General features: G+C 33.0%; 1 protein-coding gene across 1 annotated transcript in view; it reads left to right on the top strand.

The window, feature by feature from the left end:
- The window catches only part of LOC127701950 (uncharacterized), a 141151-nt gene that overhangs the window by 112408 nt on the left and 8653 nt on the right, over positions 1-20090 (top strand). Inside the window, exons 40-48 of the mRNA XM_052205925.1 lie at positions 126-379; positions 2620-2734; positions 7420-7568; positions 9120-9234; positions 14177-14394; positions 16108-16222; positions 17183-17400; positions 17855-17992; positions 18950-19084. Coding sequence (XP_052061885.1) covers positions 126-379; positions 2620-2734; positions 7420-7568; positions 9120-9234; positions 14177-14394; positions 16108-16222; positions 17183-17400; positions 17855-17992; positions 18950-19084 — 1457 coding nt within the window. The remainder of the gene's footprint in view (positions 1-125; positions 380-2619; positions 2735-7419; positions 7569-9119; positions 9235-14176; positions 14395-16107; positions 16223-17182; positions 17401-17854; positions 17993-18949; positions 19085-20090) is intronic.

Raw genomic sequence — 20090 nt, forward strand, 5'->3', positions numbered from 1 at the left:
CCGATATTTCTTTTCTTTGGATGTTATGTTAACTAAAACATGGAACTAATTGACAAACTAAATTACTTTACTTGACTGCATAGAAACTGAGATTGTTGCTGAAAAAAAATTCTTTTTTTTTGCAGATGTCCAGAATTCCTGGGATTGCCTCCTTCTTGTACACTTATTGAAGACCCCAACGATAGATGTTGTAAGATTCCAGATTGTCCAGCTAATGTGAACGGGACTAGGATAATTGTACCTGTTCCTCAATATGGTCCAGGCTTCTCTGGATATGGTCAAGCTCAGTACCAACCAACTGGCAGTGTCCAACCAGGACAAACATCATTCACTGGTACTGGTACTGGTAATGGACCAACAGTTGTGGCAGGAACCAGAAGTATGTATTTGTTATTCCTCTCCTGAAAATGTTGCCTGTTAAATTTTAGATGTATATAATTTTTTTTTTTGTCTTTGACAGATTAAGTTTATATTTGATGAAATATGAAATAAGCATGTCAATAAACTTAGTTTATTTTATGATTATTAAAGCTGTCATGGATCTTTTTATTCCCCCGCCATAGCGGAGGGGGCATTAAGTTTTACCCTTGTCTGTCTGTACGTACGTCCCAAAGTTGGTTTCAGTTCTCTAACTTAAGTTTGCCTCAACCAAATGTTATGAAACTTATACACAATGCTAATTACCACAAAACACAGATCAAGTTTGAATTTTGGTGGCGTCACTTTAACCGTTCAAGAGTTATCCCCCTTTACAAATGGAAAAATTGCTGAATTTTTCGTTTCCATTCTCTAACTTTAGTTTGCCTTAACCAAATGCTACGAAACTTATACACAATACTTATTACCACAAAACATAGATCAAGTTAAAATTTTGGTGGTGTCACTTATACCGTTCTAGAGTTATGCCCTTTACAAATGGAAAAATTGCTGAATTTTTCATTTCCGTTCTCTAACTTAAGTTAGCCTCAACCAAATGTTATGAAACTTATACACAATGCTTATTACCACAAAATACAGATCAAGGATGAATGTTGGGGTGTCACTTTTATTGTTCTAGAGTTATGCCCCTTCACAAATGGAAAAATTGCTGAATTTATCGTTTCCGTCCTCTAGCTTAAGTTTGCCTCAACCAAATTTTATGAAACTTATACACAATACTTATTACCACAAAACTCAGATCAAGTACAAATTTGGGTAGTGACACTTTTACCGTTCTTCACTTATGTCCCTTTTTAACTTTATATTTTATTGATTAAATGTTGACGAAATTTCCAGGTGTGGATAGTCCATACATATCCAGGACAATTAACTCTCTCTAATAAGGGAAAACTCACAATCAAAGATAAACTAATTTCATCGTTTTTGTCTCGCCTTGGCTAAGTCAAAAAGTCGTTAAAAGCGAGACATAGGTATTCTGTTTCCTGCGTCAACAATGTATTAGTTTGTGATAAGGTCTAGTTTTTGTTGAACCACTAGTGTTAGGTCAATGATATTTTTTATGCAGTTGTATTAGCATTGGCGCATCTCATTTCCAAGGAGATTGTTTGGCCCTGCCCCCTCAGTCATGGTCCATTGACTTTGAAACTTTTGCTTAGTTAACATGTATTAGTTTGTGATTATAGGTCAATTTATGGGGAACCACTAGTGGTAGGTCAATGATATTTGGTGTGCTGTTGTATAAGCATTGGCATATCTCATTTCCATGGAGATTATTTAGCCCCGCTCCCTCAGTCATGGTCTATTAACTTTGAAACATTTGCTTAGCTTACATGTATTAGTTTGTGATTAGGTCAGTTTAAGGGGAACCATTAGTGGTAGGCCAATGTCAATCGGTATGCAGTTGTATAAGCATTAGCACATCTCATTTCCATGGATAATATTTGGCCCCACCCCCTCAGTCATGGTCTATTGACTTTGAAACTTTGCTTAGTTTACATGTATTAGTTTGTGATTAGATCAGTTTAAAATTAACCACTAATGTTAAATCAATAATATTTGGTATGCAAATGTATTGGCATTTGCAAGTCTCGTTTCCATGGAGATTATATAGCCTCACCCCCTCATCCTGGTTCATTGACTTTGAAAGTTTTACATAGTTACAAGTTAATGTTTGTGTTTAGGTTTATTTAAAGGGAACGACTTATGATAAGTCAATGGTATTTGGTATGCAGTTGTATTAGCATTGGCACATCTCATCTTCATTGAGTCATGGTTCATTGACTTTGAATATTCGCATAACTTACATGTTAAAGTATTGCTATTTTAATTTCAACATATGCATTATCAAAATTACAAAAAGGCGAGACATATCTCTGTGTAAAGAGTTTATTATGATTTTCACAAATCTTCAAAAACAATAATGGCTGTCACACTTATAATGCTGAAAAAATCTTTTTCACAATACCGCCATTAAAGAAAATTCTCCTCCTAAAACATATCAGAGAGTTTTAAGTATACATATTTTTGATTGAATTATATACCTTTGACTTTGAAAATTTCTTTATTTTTGGCAATTTTTTTAAAAGTGTATTAACATTTTTCTTGAAAATCAGGTCACAGATAGAAAACAAAAAATAAGAATTAGCCCCATAATGTTAATTGGTTGGATTTTATTTATAGATGGTTGTTTGTACAAAGGAAAGATGTATCAACAAGGCACAAAGTGGGATGATGGCTGTGATTATAAGTGTACATGTGTGGATGCTACACAAGGCAGATATCAATGTAATGACAGGTATGGATAATTTACAACTCACCTAGATTAAATTATTACTTTGTGTTTAGTTCGTTGCCAATCCAAAATATATTATCCTTATTTTCCCTACCTTTGTTAAAAAGCCCTAGCATAATTTTGTTCATTGACCAAAATTATAGATTTATATATTTGTCTTTCAAGAGTGTTAACATTTTGCAGATTTATATATATTCATGTAAATCTATAATAATTCCTACAATAAGAAGGTTGAAAATATCTTTGATCTAGAAAATGTTGTGTTGGTTAAAGTGGAAAATTATATATTCAGAATTGAATTGTCCCATCATATTGGCATAGAAATACTGGGCGTCCGTCCTCTGTCCAGTCTTGTTAGCGCTCTCACATGTACAATTCTTGCCAAATTTTTATGAAACTTATATTGTAGGTTTATATCAGCAATGTCTTGGACGAGTTCGAAAATCAGTACCAATCAGTTATTTTTTAAAGAGTTATGCCCCTTGGAAACATTAGTGAAAGTATGAAAAAAAGTTTACTTGTGAAAATGTGATTTTCATTATAATAGCCCAAAAATGGGTAAAAATGGATGAAAAATGGGAAAATCATAAAAAATGGGTATTTTCATATGGCGATAGCAAAAAAAGAAGTGTACCACCATATGATTTTTTCTTCATCGGTTACTTTCTTACAGTCATATAAACAAAAAAATCAGGTTAAGAAAAAAAAAATTTGGCTCCTCAGAGGTGTACATCCTTAAATCATAGGTGTATATTAGCAATGTGCTGGACGAGTTTGAAAATCAGTACCAATCAATAATTTTTAAAAGAGTTATGCCCCTTGGAAATATTAATTATATGGAAAATTGCATTGTGAGTGCTTTCATTTGTTCAATTCTTGCCAGATTTTTATGAAACTTATATCATAGGTTCATATTAGCAATGTCTTGGACAAGTTCAAAAATCAGTGCCGATCAATAACTTTTAAAAGAGTTATTCCCCTTTGAAATATAAACTATATGGAGAATTGCCCTTGGAAACATTAATTATATGGAATTGCTTTCATTTGTTTAATTCTTGCCAGATTTTTATGAAACTTATATCATAGGTTTTTATCAGTTATGTCTTAAACGAGTTTGAAAATTAGTGCCAATTTATTTTATTTTAAAAGAGTTATGCACCTTGGAAACATTAATTATTTGGCAAATTGCATTGTTAGTGCTCTCATGTGTTCAATTCTAGCCAGATTTTTATAAAGGGACATTACTCCAGAATAGTGAAAGCAACGCCATCTAAATTCTAAACTGATCTGTGTTTGGTGATAAAAAAGATTGTGTATAAGTTTCAGGACATTTGTTTGTGGCAAGGTAAAGTTAGAGAATGGAAATCAATTTTGAGATGTACGGATGGACAAGGTAAACCGTAATGAATCCGGGTCTGATCGATCAAAATCAGGTTCGCTCCCATTCAGGTTCACTTCCTTTTACGTGTCAATCCTGCAGACTCTACATAAGTACTATAATGAAGATACACTTATATAACGGAAAACACCCTTTAATGCATGTTTCTATAATTTCTTCATTTTAGATAATTAATATTAAGATTTTCTTCTTGTTGCTAAATTATTCTTTTCGTACCTTAGTAGTGAAACCCCATGGTGGGGCATTAAAAACTTAAAAGGACTCCACCCAGACAAAATCTGTTAATCTAATATGATTAAAAGAATATGTAAGGTGTACCCATATTAATTCATGAAAAAAATGTAATAACCAGCAATTTCACCGTTAGGGCAATGGTACAATATTTTACACCACAGATGGACTCTAGAAGTGCATGTCATTACCCTGTTCTCTTGGAGAATTACTTTTGTTTGTCTGTAGTTTGTTTGTTGATTATTTCAACATTGATTCTTATCCATTCTTTTTGAGTTTAGTCCTTTTAACAATATGCATCTTGATTTGTTTTTTTGTTGCAAAATATCAAAAGTTAAATCTTGTAAAATAGAAAACAAATTGTCGTTGCTATGGACAAACATTTGTTGCTAGGGAGAAATTACAATGATTTTATCAAGAAATGTGCATTACATTGTGTTACATTTAATTAGTGTACAATGTATAAGTGTAAAATTCACTGCATATCAAACCGGTTTGATTTTTAATTTAGATAGATTTCAGCTGTATATTAAGCATTTTTAATGAGTTTATCTCCCTCATTATACTGGTTGCTAGGCAACAGAATATACGAGATAGACCCAAAATGCCACCATTTTCAGAAGGTCTTTGGTATAGAGTTACAACATGACAAATTTTATGAAATTTGGGAGTGGGGCCAAAAATGGCCCTTATAGCCCCTTGTCCTTTGTATCAGCAATGTCTTGGACAAGTTCAAAAATCAGTGCTGATCAATAATTTTTAAAAGAGTTATTCCCCTTTGAAATATAAATTATATGGAGAATTGCATTGTTACACGCGCTCATATATACAATTCTTGCCAGAATTTTACAAAACTTAAATCATAGGTTTATATTAGCAATGTCTTGGACGAGTTTGAAAATCAGTGCTGATCAATAATTTTAAAAAGAGTTATGCCTCTTGGAAACATTAATTATATTGAAAATTGCATCGTTAGTGCTCTCATGTGTACAATGCTGGCCAGATTTTTATGAAACTTATATCATAGGTTTATATTAGCAATGTCTTGGACGAGTTTGAAAATCAGTGCCGATCATTAATTTTTAACAGAGTTATGCCCCTTGGAAATATTTATTATATGGAAAATTGCCTTATGAGCGCTCTAATGTGTACAATTCTTGCCAGATTTTTTTGAAATTTATATGATAGGTTTATATCATCAATTTACTTGAAGGGTACAAAAATCAATGCTGATCAATTATTTTTAAAAGAGTTATGCCCTTGAAAATATTGATTATATGGAAATTGCAATATTAACGCTCTCATGTGTTCAATTCTTGCCAGAATTTTATGAAACTTAAATCATAGGTTTATATCAGCAATGTCTTTGACACTTTCGAAAATAAGTTCTGATCAAATATTGATAAAGAGTTATACCCCTTGGAAATATAAATTATAATGGAAATCACATTGCATTTGCTCTTAAGCCTTCATTTCGATTAAGATATTAATAAAAGTGCTTTTTTAGCTCACCTGGCCCATAGGGGTAACTAGTTAAAAAAATGTGTCCGGTGACCCGGCCAACCAACCAAGATGGCCGCCATGGCCAAAATTGGAACATAGGGGTAAAATGTAGATTTTGGCTTATATCTCTGAACCCAAGCATTTAGAGCAAATCTGACACGGGGTTAAATTGTTTACCAGGTCAAGATCTATCTGCCCTGAAATTTTCAGATAAATCGGACAACCCGTTGTTGGGTTGCTGCCCCTGAATCGGTAATTTTAAGGAAATTTTGCCGTTTTTGGTTATTATCTTGAATATTATTATAGATAGAGATAAACTGTAAACAGTTATAATGTTCAGCAAAGTAAGATCTACAAATAAGTCAACTTGACCAAAATGGTCAGTTGACCCCTTAAGGAGTTATTGCCCTTTAAAATCAATTTTTAACCATTTTTCGTAAATTTTTGTAATCTTTTACAAAAATCTTCTCCTCTGAAACCACTAAGACAAATTTAACCAAACTTGTCCACAATCATCATTAGGGTATCTAGTTTAAAAAATGTGTCCGATGACCCTGCCCGCGAACCAAGATGGCCGACATGGCTAAAAAATAGTACATAGGGTAAAATGCAGTTTTTGGCTCATATCTCTGAAACCAAAGCATTTAGAGCAAATCTGACGAGAAAAAAATTGTTCATTAGGTCAAGATCTATCTGCCCTGAAATTTTCAGACCAATCAGGCAACACATTGTTGGGTTGCTGCCCCTGAATTGGTAATTTTAAGAAAATTTTGCAGCTTTTGGTTATTATCTTGAATATTATTATAGATAGAGATAAACTGTAAACAGCAATAATGTACAGCAAAGTAAGATCTACAAATAAGTCAACATGACCAAAATTGTCAATTGACCCCTTAAGGAGTTATTGCCCTTTATAATCAATTTTTTACAATTTTCATAAATTTTGTAAATTTTTGTAAATTTTTACAAAATATTTTCCACTGTAACTACTGGGCCAAGTTCATTATAGATAGAGATAATAGTAAGGAGCAAGAATGTTCAGTAAAGTAAGATCTACAAACACATCACCATCACCAAAACACAATTTTGTCATGAATCCATCTGTGTCCTTTGTTTAATATGCACATAGACCAAGGTGAGCGACACAGGCTCTTTAGAGCCTCTAGTTTAGTTATTGCCCTTGTACCTTGGATAGATAAAATATGTGCGAAGTGGGGGACATTGGAACACCAATTTTTAATTCCTTGAACTTAACAATGAATGACCTCAATTTTGCAAGGATTGGCCTAATAATGTTTGTATTACAATCACTGGTCTATGATTTTAAACATTTTCTTTTATAACACTGAATAATTTCACTAAAACATTTTATTTAATTCAATAACAGACAGAATAAACATTGGTGTATTTGCAGTAATTTTAGTCTTATTTTTCATACAACATCACTAGAAAGCTGTCCCTAGTAAAAATCTTCAAATACATAATGGTGTATTTTCTAGCCAAAATCTTCTAATACATATAATTGTGTATTTTCAAGCTAACCATTATATTACAGGTGTGCAAATTTCATGAATCTTCCACAACAGTGTAGATTGATACCAGATCCCAATGATCGATGTTGTAAGAAATACCTCTGTGATTTCTCTCAGAAGATTACAACACCAGCACCATTCTTTGTCAGAACAACACCTGCAGCAGGAGGAGGTAACTCTTTGATAACTAACTTTACAATCTCATTTTTATGCCATCACTTGGCATTCGTCGTCTGTTGTCATAAACAATTTCAAAAATCTTCTCCTCTGAAACTACTGGGCTAAATACCTTCAAACTTTAACTAAATGTTCCTTAGGGTATCTAGTTTATAAATTGTATCCTAAGTTTTGATCCATCGACAAACATGGCCGACATGGCTAAAAATAGAACATAGGGGTCAAATGCAGTTTTTGGCTTATATCTCAAAGACTAAAGCTTTTAGAGCAAATCTGACAGATTAAAATTGTTCAATTGGTCAAGATCTATCAGCTCTGATATTTTCAGACGAATCGAACATTCCATTGTTGGGTTGCTGCCACCGAATTGGTAGTTTTAACAAAATTTTGCAGTTTTTTGTTATTATTTTGAATATTATTATAGATATATAAACTGTAAGCAGCAATAATGTTCAGCAAAGTAAGATCTACAAAAAAGTTAATATGACCATAATTGTCAATTGACCCCTCAAGGAGTTATTGCCCTTTAAAGACAATTTTACACAATTTGTTCATCAAGTTTGCTAACATTTAAAAATCTTCTCCTCTGAAACTACTGGGCCAATTACCTTCAAACTTTAACTAAATGTTCCTTAGGGTATCTTGTTTATAAATTGTATCCAAAGTTTGTATTCATCGACAAACATGGCTGCCATGGCTAAAAATAGAACATAAAGGTCAAATGCAGTTTTTGTCTTATATCTCAAAGACTAAATCTTTTAGAGCATATGTGACAGGGGTAAAATTGTTTAATTGGTCAAGATCTATCTGCCCTGAAATTTTCAGACGAATTGAACAACCCATTGTTGGGTTGCTGCCACCGAATTGGTAGTTTTAACAAAATTTTGCAGTTTTTTGTTATTATTTTGAATATTATTATAGATATATATAAACTGTAAGCAGCAATACTGTTCAGCAAAGTAAGATCTACAAAAAAGTTAATATGACCATAATTGTCAATTGACCCCTTAAGGAGTTATTGCCCTTTAAGGACAATTTTACACAATTTGTTCATCAAGTTTGCTAACATTTAAAAATCTTCTCCTTTGAAATACAGGTGAGCGATTCAGGCTCTTGAGAGCCTCTTGTTTCAAGACAATATGAAAATTTTGACATTCACTAAAGACTGCAAAATTAAAGCTGTGCCAATTAAATTCATGGAAGTTAGAGCATTTGTTTATGGTAGAAGTAACTTCCCTCATAACCAATATATGCTGCCATCTAGAAATTGTCATGTAAAATGTAAACTGAAAATTAAGATAGTGTAAATATAAATTGTCACAGATTATAACTCAGGTTTTAAATTCTGATATTTGTGTTCAGCAAAAAATCACATTCTTAGTGACAAACTTTTGTCTGTTGGTCAACAATGGAAGCAATTGTTCATTAATATACAATACACATATTCTGTTGGGAATATTAATTAACTATGAAAGTTCTACCAGAGGCTAAAAGTAACATATTTAAGGTCTCAAAAAATAATTGACCTTTTCCTTTTTTGTTATAGATTTCTGTGTATACAAGGGCTCATACTACAGACAAGGAGAGCAGTGGGAAGATGGTTGTAGTTTGAGATGTCGATGTGAAGATGCTAGAAACCATTACTATCAGTGTACTGACAGGTAATGTTCTAGGAGGGGATAGTAAGACACATTCTAGCAGGTTATGTTCTTGAAGGGTATAGACAGACTGTTTAAACAGGTTATGCTCTAGAATGGGATAGATAGATAGATGGTTTAAACAGGTTATGCTCAAGAATGGGATAGATAGATGGTTTAAACAGGTTATGCTCTAGAATGGGATAGATAGATGGTTTAAACAGGTTATGCTCTAGAATGGGATAGACAGATGGTTTAAACATATGTTATGCTCTAGAATGGGATAGATAGATGGTTTAAACATATGTTGTGCTTTAAAATGGGATAGATTATGGTTTAAACAGGTTATGCTCTAGAATGGGATAGATAGATGGTTTAAACATGTTATGCTCTTGAATGGGATAGATTATGGTTTAAACAGGTTATGCTCTAGAATGGGATAGACAGATGGTATAAACATATGTTATGCTCTAGAATGGGATAGACAGATGGTTTTAACATGCTATTCTCTAGAATGAGATAGACAAATGGTTTGAACAGGTTATGCTCTAAGAATGGACGCATAGAGGGGTTCCAACAAAAAAATAGGCTTACGGACAGGATATTTAGCGATCTTAATATACTTTTAGGTTATGCTTTATGTATGGTGAGAGGGGAACTAATCTGTAATTTTCTTTAAGGAAGTATAAGGCTATTCATAAATTTTCCAATCCAAGAAATAAACTACAATTAAAAAGCTAAAGTTCCTTTAGGCAACCAGTGAAAGTAGAATTACAAGCACAAAAACCTATTACATGTAGTCATACACTACATAATGACCATACATTTATACTTATGGTCCTATATCCTGTCCATACTTAGGTTTTGGCATTGCACAAGGTCATGTTTTTCCCCTACTGCTTATGACATCTTTACACTAAGCCTGTAGTTCTGACTGAAATTTAAGTCTGGGAGAACATCAGATAGTGTCATCCTGATGCATGAAACAATACATTCATATGAAATTAAAGGAGTAACCACAATAAATGGCCCTGTAAATGTGTATTTGTATGCCCCCACCATAGGCAACAGGGGCATTAAGTGTTACCCTTGACCATCCGTCCTTCTGTTCTTTCCATTTTCGTTTCAGCACTCTAACTTAAGTTTTGCTCATCCAAATTTTATGAAACTCATACACAATGCTAAGAACCAAAACTAGCAGATAGAGTTTAAATTTGGGCAGTAAGTCACCTACCGTTCTAGAGTTATGCCCTTTTAAAACTTGGAAAATTGCAAATTTTTTAGGTTTCCGCAATCTAACTTTAGTTTGCCTCATCCAAATGTTATGAAACTCATACACAATGCTTAGAACCACAACATGCAGACTGAGTTTGAATTTGCCGTTGTTGCCCCTTTCTAATTTTGAAAATTGCAAAGCTTGAGCAGGGGTATTGTGTCCTCAGACACATTCTTCTTTTATTTTTAACTTAAATTGTTTGAGTAAATATATTGCGAATGTATTGCTAAATATATCATTGTTGAAGGTATAATAAGAGAAGTTGTATGTCTGCTCTATATTTATATAATACATTAGCACGAAATAGGATTAGATTTCATTTCAGCCCATTTTCCTAGAAACTTGTCACCTTTTCAACCTTTTTTCTTGTTTTTATACGACCGCAAAAAATTTTTGCGGTCGTAGATTGGTATGACGTTGGCGTTGTTGGCGTCGTCGTTGTCTGGCGTCGTCCGGCGTCATCCGAAGACACATTGGTTTTCACACTCTAACTTTAGTTTAAGTGAATGAATCTCTATGAAATTTTACCATAAGGTTCAATACCACAAAAGGAAGGTTGGGATTGATTTTGGGGGTTATGGTACCAACAGTTAAGGAATTAGGGGCCAAAAATAAGCATTTTTGTAACTTCCAGACATAACTTGTGTGTTAGTGTATGAATCTCTCTGACATTGTACCACAAGGTTCCATATCACACAGGGAATGCTGGGATTGATTTTGGGGGTAATTGCCTAAAAATATTAGGAATTAGGGGCCAAAAAAGGGGCAAAAAACAAGCATTTTTCCAGTTTCATGACAATAACTTGTGTGTAAGTGTATGGATCTTTCTGAAATTGTACTACAAGGTTCCATATCACAAAGGGAAAGCTGGAATTGAGTTTGGGGGTAATAGCCCAAAACGTTTAGGAATAAGGGGCCAAAAAGGGTCCAAAAATAATCATTTTTCTAGTTTCCAGACAATAACTTGTGTTCAAGTGTATGGATCTCTGTGAAATTGTACCACAAGTATCCATATCACACAGGGAATGCTGGGATTGATTTTGGGGGTAATTGCCTCAAAATATTAGGAATTCAGGGCCAAAAAAGGGGCAAAAAACAAGCATTTTTCCAGTTTCATGACAATAACTTGTGTGTAAGTGTATGGATCTTTCTTAAATTGTACTACAAGGTTCCATATCACAAAGGGAAAGCTGGAATTGAGTTTGGGTGTAATTGCCCAAAACGTTTAGGAATAAGGGGCTAAAAAGGGTCCAAAAATAAGCATTTTTCTAGTTTCCAGACAATAACTTGTGTTCAAGTGTATGGATCTCTCTGAAATTGTACTGCAAGGTACCATACCACAAAGGGAAGGCTGGGATTGATTTTGGGGGTAATTGCCTAATCTAACCGTGTATTTAGATTCTTAATTTTTGGTCCTGTTTTCAAATTGGTCTACATTAAGGTCCAAAGGGTCAAAAATTAAACTTAGTTTGATTTTAACAAAAATTGAATTCTTGGGGTTCTTTGATATGCTGAATCTAAACATGTACTTAGTTTTTTTATTATGGGCCCAGTATTCAAGTTGGTCCAAATCGGGGTCCAAAATTAAACTTTGTTTGATTTCAACAAAAATTGAATATAAGGGGTTCTTTGATATGCTGAATCTAACCATATATTTAGATTTTTGATATTTGGGCCCGGTTATCAAATTGGTTCACATTGAGGTTTAAAGGGTCCAAAATTGAACTTTATTTGATTTCATCAAAAATTGAATTCTTGGGGTTCTTTGATATGCTGAATCTAACCATGGATTTAGATTTTGGATATTGGAATACCACAAAGGGATGGTAAGAATTGTCTTTGGGAGTTATGGCTCAAACCGTTAAGGAATAAGGTGCAAAAAAGGGGGGAAAAGGGTTTCCAGGTTAATGGACAATTACTTAAGTACAAAACATAATTTAAAAGGCAGTGTAAGGTTGGTAATTGAAACTCATTTGAATATCTCACCTAAACTGCTTTTAAATTATGTATATTGGAAATTTGCCAAAAACTTTATTATTAATAAATTCCATTGGAAATTTGCCAAGTACTTTAGTTTAATGAACTTCATTGGAAATTTGCCAATATAAAATGTTGCTGATGGAGCTTTTTTGTTTATCTCACCTAAACTGCTTTTAAATTATGTATATTGGAAATTTGCCAAAAACTTTATTATTAATAAATTCCATTGGAAATTTGCCAATAACTTTAGTTTAATGAACTTCATTGGAAATTTGCTAAAAACTTTATTTTTAATAAATTTCATTGGAAATTTGCCAATAACTTTAGTTTAATAAACTTCATTGCATTTTTTCTAGTTTCCAGACAATAACTTGTGTGTAAGTGTATGGATCTCTCTAAAATTGTACTGGGGGGGGGGGGGGGGGGGGGGGGGGGGGATTTTTTTCCCCAATTTTTTGGGGTTCATATTTTTTTTCTTCAAAGTTTTTGTAATCTTCAATTGCACAGTATTGCGCAATAACAAGAAATCTCCAATTGCACAGTATTGGGCAATTTCACAGTATTGGGCAATAGCAAGAAATCTTCAATTGCATAGTATTGCACAAAAGCAAGAAATCTTTAATTGCACAGTATTGCGCAACAACACAGTATTGCGCAATAGCACAGTATTGCACAATAGCACAGTATTGCGCAATAGCAAGAAATCTTCAATTACACAGTATTGCGCAATAGCAAGAAATCTTCAATTGCACAGTATTGTGCAATAGCAAGAAATCTTCAATTGAAAATAAATACAAATCTTTTAACCAATTTCAATGGGATTCATTTAAAGTCTTTAATTTTTGGGGGTTCTTACCTTGTATTACTTTTTTGGATATTTGGCCCCATTTTTAAATTGGTCTACATTGAGGTCAAAAGGGTCCAAAATTAAACTTTGTTTGATTTCATCAAAAACTGAATGATTGCAGCTGTATGATATGCTGAATCTTATTGTGTATTTAGATTTTTTATTTTGGGCCCTGTTTTCAAATTAGTCCATATTAAGGTTTGAAGGGTCCAAAATTAAACTTTTGATTGATTTCAACTAAAATTAAATTTTTTGGTGTTTTTTTATATGCTGAATCTAACCATGTTGTTAGATTTTGGATATCAGACCATTCTAGGTAAAATGAATGTCCCATTTCAAATTTTTAAGCTCTTTGACCACATTTATTTTGTGTCAGAAACCTATATTATGTCAAAAATTTGATCACAATCCAAATTCAGACAGTATCAAGCTTGAATATTGTGTCCAAAATTGCCCCAACTGGTCAAGGTTCGACCTCTGCGGTCGTATCAGGCTGCGCTCTGCAAAGCATTTTATTATATGTGGTGCCACCCCTCGCCCATTGAAATTTTGGTTGAAAGTAAAGAATATGTTATTTAAAGAAAAAATATGTTTGGGAGAGGGGTGGTTTCACTGTTAATTTTTCAGATAACTGTCATAAATTTTGCAAAAAATCAGGTTTTATTGAAATTCGCGTACATTTATAAGTGGTGAAAATCTTTTTAAAACTGTAACAATTAGACATTTATCATATGTTTTCATCAAATTCTACCAACTATCAACGCAGTTAAAAATTCTAAGATTTTTAGGGCAAAATTATGAGTTAGTGAACCAACTTGCTTAATATTAAAAAGAACTGGTTATGATATTGTGTCATGTTTTAGGTGTGGCAAATTTGAGAACATTCCACTTGGTTGCCAGTATGTACCTGATCCAAAAGACCCAACCTGTTGTCGAGTTCCACAGTGCAGTGTCACAGGAACAATTGGACAAGGAACCAGTGGATTTAATCCAGCTGGATTCAGTGGTAGCTTTACTGGATACGGAAAACCCCCAGCTCTCTCAGGAAGTGGAAGCCAGATATCACAAACTGGATACTCAAGTATGCACACTTCATTTTGTTGTAATAGAACATATGAATTATTTTGATGCCATGGCTAGAATAAAAGACAAGAATTCTGTTTTTATATGATTTTATAACTGTACAACCAACAAATTATTACATACAAAAATGAGGAATCCATAAAAAAAACCTGTTACTATGTGTCCCACAATCATTGGAAAGTGGTTTGTTAAAACAAACATTTTGTCTGTACTAACAAGAAATAGGTATGGAAAGAATGTGTACTATACAAAAAATAAAACAAAATGTGAACTTTTGGTTTTTGTTATAACAAATGATGTCCACATAATAAGTTCAAGCTCTTGCTTGAATATATTGTGGTTCCTCTGTGTTATATATACAATTTCTTAACATAAATGCAGTCACATACTATATGTATACTTTCATCAAAATCATTTTTCTCTAAGTTTGAAAGACAGTAAGTTTTAATCACAAAGGACACCTCTATCTAAGCATTTATTACTCAATGTTGCTGTAAAGAGTGAAGTCAGAAATAACAAGTCATATTGTATATTGATATGCTTGTACTGGAAATCATTTGTGACGGTTATATTTTTGCTATTTTCTTGGCAACAACTCATCTATGATGATGAAACTGTATTAAATAAATATATATCAAAACTTTATATCACTGGTAGGCTCTTATATTTTTATCTTACTGTAAACAGAGGAAAGTATATGAAGCACTTTTTATGCCCCCGCGACAAAATGGCGAGAGGCAAATTAATTTACCCCTGTCCGTCTGTCCGTTCGTCAGTTCGTCCTTTCGTCCGTCTGGATTAGGATACATTTTTTGTCCGGTTATCTCCTCCTACTATTTTAGAGGTACAACTTTAATATTTTGTAGGATGTTCATACACATAATGAAGGTGTGTATGGCCACAGGATTTTGATTTTTTTTTAAATATTCTGAAAATGACAGGTAGTTGGACTTGGTCATTTTTTTTTTTCGGTACAAGCTGCATAAAGAGATCATTGTTTGTCTGGCTATCTCCTCCTACAGTTTTGGAGGTACAACTTTAATATTTTGTAGGATGTTCATACACATAATGAAGGTGTGCATGGCCGCAGGATTTTGATTTCTTCTAAATATTCTGAAAATGACAGGTAGTTGGTCTTGGTCATTTTTTTTTTCGGTACAAGCTGCATAAAGAGATCATGGTTTGTCTGGCTATCTCCTCCTACAGTTTTGGAAGTACAGCTTTAATATTTTGTAGGATGTTTATACACATAATGGAGGTGTGCATGGCCACAGGATTTTGTTTTGTTTTTTTCAAATATTCTGAAAATGACAGGTAGTTGGACTTAGTCATTTTTTTGGTTAGGTGGGGGCATCATTTGTGTAACAGCGTAACAATTTTAAGTTGTATGCCAACATCACTGTTTGTCAAATCTAAAATATGTGGAACTATACTCCTGCATACGGCAGAGCAGAAAAGGGAGGGGGGGCATTGTCCATATCTAGTTTGTATATGATATGTAACATGATTTTATATAAGAGCCTTCCTCAACTTATGTTGTATGGGATTATTCTTTTGACAATATATACCAGTTGCAGTGACTGAAAATTAACAGCAGCTTTCCATTGCTAATTTGAATTCAGGCTTTCAATTGTGTTATGTATGTTTTTGTTTTATAAGCATATAATATATTTCCCTCATTTTATTTATAGCCTTAATATCTATTTTTTAGATGCCTGTATTTACAAGGGCAGGATCCACCAACAAGGAGAAGCTTGGCATGATGGATGTGATTATGACTGTGAATGTATTAATGCTAAGTCTGGACAATACAGATGTACTGATAGGTATGGGTCCAAAGTACAATCACAGTTTTATTTACAGAATTTGTATGATACAAATTTTAGATTTTGTAGATCACTTTTACTATGGATTCAATAATTTTCATTAGTACCAATTTTCGTGGATTGAGGAAAAAATAAATGTATTTTCGTGAATCCTTGATTCTGTGGATTTGACAAATTAATAATTAATCCACAGTCCTGCAAAATTGAATATCGAAGAGAAGTTAAAGTTATACCTTCCTTTTATTTGTTTTGCATTTAATCTAAATTCATTTAAACTAGACAAACAAGAAGGAAATTGACATTCATGAATAATAAAAATTGAAAGATACTTAGGAGGTTACTGAAATGATGAAGAATGTCAGATTAAAACTTAGACAAAATGAAGAAAGACAAAAAGTCAAACAAAATTTCACTAACTACATGTATCACACAGACAACTCAAGATTTAGCAATATGAACTATAAAACGGGGAATGAAATCAAGTAATCAGGAGATTGCAGTTTCTGCTCCACAATTTGCACCTGCAACAATGCTTATGAAAAGTAAAAATCTGTGTGCTGTAAAGTCGTTTTCACAGTCAATGGTAACCATGAATAAGTACTAGGGAATCTATAAGCCTTTAAAGATAATTTGGAAAAATTTCAGTCAATCAGAAATCCTTAAAAATACCATAACCTTCTTTAATATGGTGTAGTTATTTAGACAGTACTGTTCAGTTAAGAAGGACTTGTCAGCCAGTGTCCTTATTTACAAATCTGATGAACTTGAAGGATTAATGTGTTATTGATATTCTGATAGTTTTGTTACACACACTACATAAATACCAGAAGCTATGATTTCTAATTTTTTTGTCTAGTTTGAATCTTAATGACTCATTATTTTGATGATTTCAAGTTAAATTCTAATCAAAAGATCTGTTTTTTAGAAAATAATTTCATGCTAATATTTCCTATTACACAGATGTCCAAGATATGGTACACTTCCACCAAATTGTCAGCTGGTTCCTGATGTTAGTGACAAGTGTTGTCAGAAAGCTGATTGTGCCCCAACTTCATCTGGTTCCTGTTCAGACAAAATTGCTACATGTAACCAGTTTGGAAAGTATGCTTGCGTCAAACCATATGATGGATGGGCAAAGGACAACTGTGCTAAATATTGTGGATTCTGTGGAACAACAGGTCAGTTATGAAAACTTGATACTGTGGATTCATTATTAGTTGTGGGATAACAGTCTTCTTCTGTATAGGTAAACCATAAAATCAAATGTTCAATGAAGTACAAATTTTCTATAGAGTTGTATGCAAACTTTGGCAAATTAACCACAAAATAAATTACTATGGATATGTTTATTTTAGTGGGTACCAATTTTCATGTATTTTCACCCACCAGCCACGAAATTAACAAAAATTGGTAGCCCCATGAATAATAATGAATCCACAGAGAAGCATTACTAAATAGATATGGATTATTCCCTGAATAGATTACTTTCCTTAAAAAATTATAAACTTGTGAAATTTTAGAAGGAAAAAAGGATACATATTATATATTAGTTTCAATCATTATATTGATGTTTTGCACTGTCAAATTATCTAGATGTTTTATTGAATAAGTCATTTTATACCATTATTACAGGTCCTGTAACAACACCAGCACCATCTACAATTTGTATTGACAGGATTCCTAACTGTAAAGACTACACCAACAGTGTATGTACTGGACAGTATGTCAGCTGGGCTGAATATAATTGTCCTAAATTCTGTAATTTGTGTGGTAAGTATTATGTTATACAGACATGACAGATAATTATGTTAAAAAATCCATACCAATAATTTTTCAAATTTTCTTCAATTCTTCAATAGTTTGTACCTTATAATTAAAAGTGTCTAAATTGTAAGTAAACTTGACAGAGGTTAAAAAAATGTGACATTAACTCTATGTTCTTTAACAAAACCAAAGACACAGTGACACAAACACTGGTTTATGGTCAAACTAGTTTACCCAATACTTAAGCTATTACTATTTACTCAGTTATTTTGAGAATATATTATACAGTTAAAACATTCATTAATTAAATCAATCCAGACAAATATACTAATTTTCAATAATGTTGGTATTTCCCATTTCAGTTGCAACTGCAGAAAAAAATATTGTCTTATTCTCATTTTTGCTAAATAATGATCAAAGTACTTTTCTATTGAAAATGTAACTATACACCTCCTTGTAGCCTAAATTTGGCTACCATACTTCTTGACAGGTTTCAGTTTGATCGATCATTCATTATTTTCTTTTACTGGTATTTCCAACATGAAAATTTTGTCAACAGTTTGATATTGCATAAAAAAAATTCCTTTGTATTCTCTGGGAAATAAACAAGACTTAGTCCCATAACTATAATCAGTGCTGTAAGAGAAAAACTTGTGAGATACAGTCAATGATGCTGTGAGTTTTAAATTGCTAAAAGTCATCATTAAAGAGTTATATCATAATATTTATATTAGCAACTAAGTAAATTTGCTATTTAATTTGAATATCACCATAAATTTTTTTATGAGAGAGAAAATTTGCTTTAAACCAAAAATATTTTTTGTTTATCAAAAAATTAAAACAACAATTTACAATATTCTTTTAAAATCATACAAAGCTGCTAGCATGAACAATGTATTTCTGTGAGGAAAAGTTGTTAAAGTTAAGTTAATTAAAAAATTTCCTTTTGTCCTTTATTCACAGGTGGAACAGGTACAGGCACAGGTACAGGCACAGGTACAGGAACAGGTGGCACAATGACAGGTACAGGTACAGGTGGCACCGGCACAGGTACAGGTGGCACAGGCACAGGTACAGGCGGCACAATGACAGGTACAGGTGAGTTTTCTGATAAACTTGTATGTTTAAGACTTTTATGGAAGATTTGTATATGTAAGAGTTATTTGGCTAGTAATATTTAGAATACTGTCAAGACGAGTATTTTCTCCTTTGTTTAGTCCTTGAATCTTTTTAAATAATGATAATGAAGGGAATGGGAGGAATAAAATGTCACATGCCATTACCATATTGGACACATTACTTAAAGGCAGTATCCGGTGTTTATCAACATCATATAGACTCTGGTAGACACATGTTTCATAGGCAATCATACCACATCTAATATTTTACCCTTGCACAACATGGTGCAGGTTACATGGAAATACCTGGCATCAGTCCAGTCTTGTTTAGTGTTCTCTCATGTACAATTCTTGCCAGATTTTTATGAAATTTATATGAAAGGTTTATATGGTTATAAATATTAAATTAAGGAGATGAGGTATGATTGCCAATGAGACAACTATCCACCAAAGTTCAAATAAAGTGGATGTAAGCGATTATAGGCAACCATACAGCCTTAAACAATGAGAAAAATCCATAACATATAGTCGGCTATAAAAGGCCCAAAATGAAAAATATGAAACAATTCAATTGAGAAAACTAATGGCCTAATTTATAACAAAACAATTAACGAAAAATTAATATGACAGTCATGAACCACTGAACTACAGGCTCCTGACTTGGGACAATCATATAAAGAATGTGGCGGGGTTAAACATGTTTATGAGCGCTCAACCCCCCCTCCTCCCTAACCTGGGACAGTGGTGTAACAGCTCAACATAAGAACAAACTATAAAAATCAGTTGAAAAAGGCTTTACTCATCAGATTGATACAAAGCAGAAAACTTCAAACATAGACACAGACCGGACGTGGCAGGATATTTATCCATACCTCATCCCTAACAACAAAAAGGACACTAAGTACAGATCTGAGTTAGTTTGTTCATACTGAAATATCAGTGAAAGTAACTTGAACCTTAGCCATGCTTGTATGTTTAACCCTCCA

The sequence above is a fragment of the Mytilus californianus genome, unplaced genomic scaffold (assembly GCF_021869535.1).
Source record: "Mytilus californianus isolate M0D057914Y unplaced genomic scaffold, xbMytCali1.0.p SCAF_5, whole genome shotgun sequence".
Taxonomy (NCBI): Eukaryota; Metazoa; Mollusca; class Bivalvia; order Mytilida; family Mytilidae; genus Mytilus; species Mytilus californianus.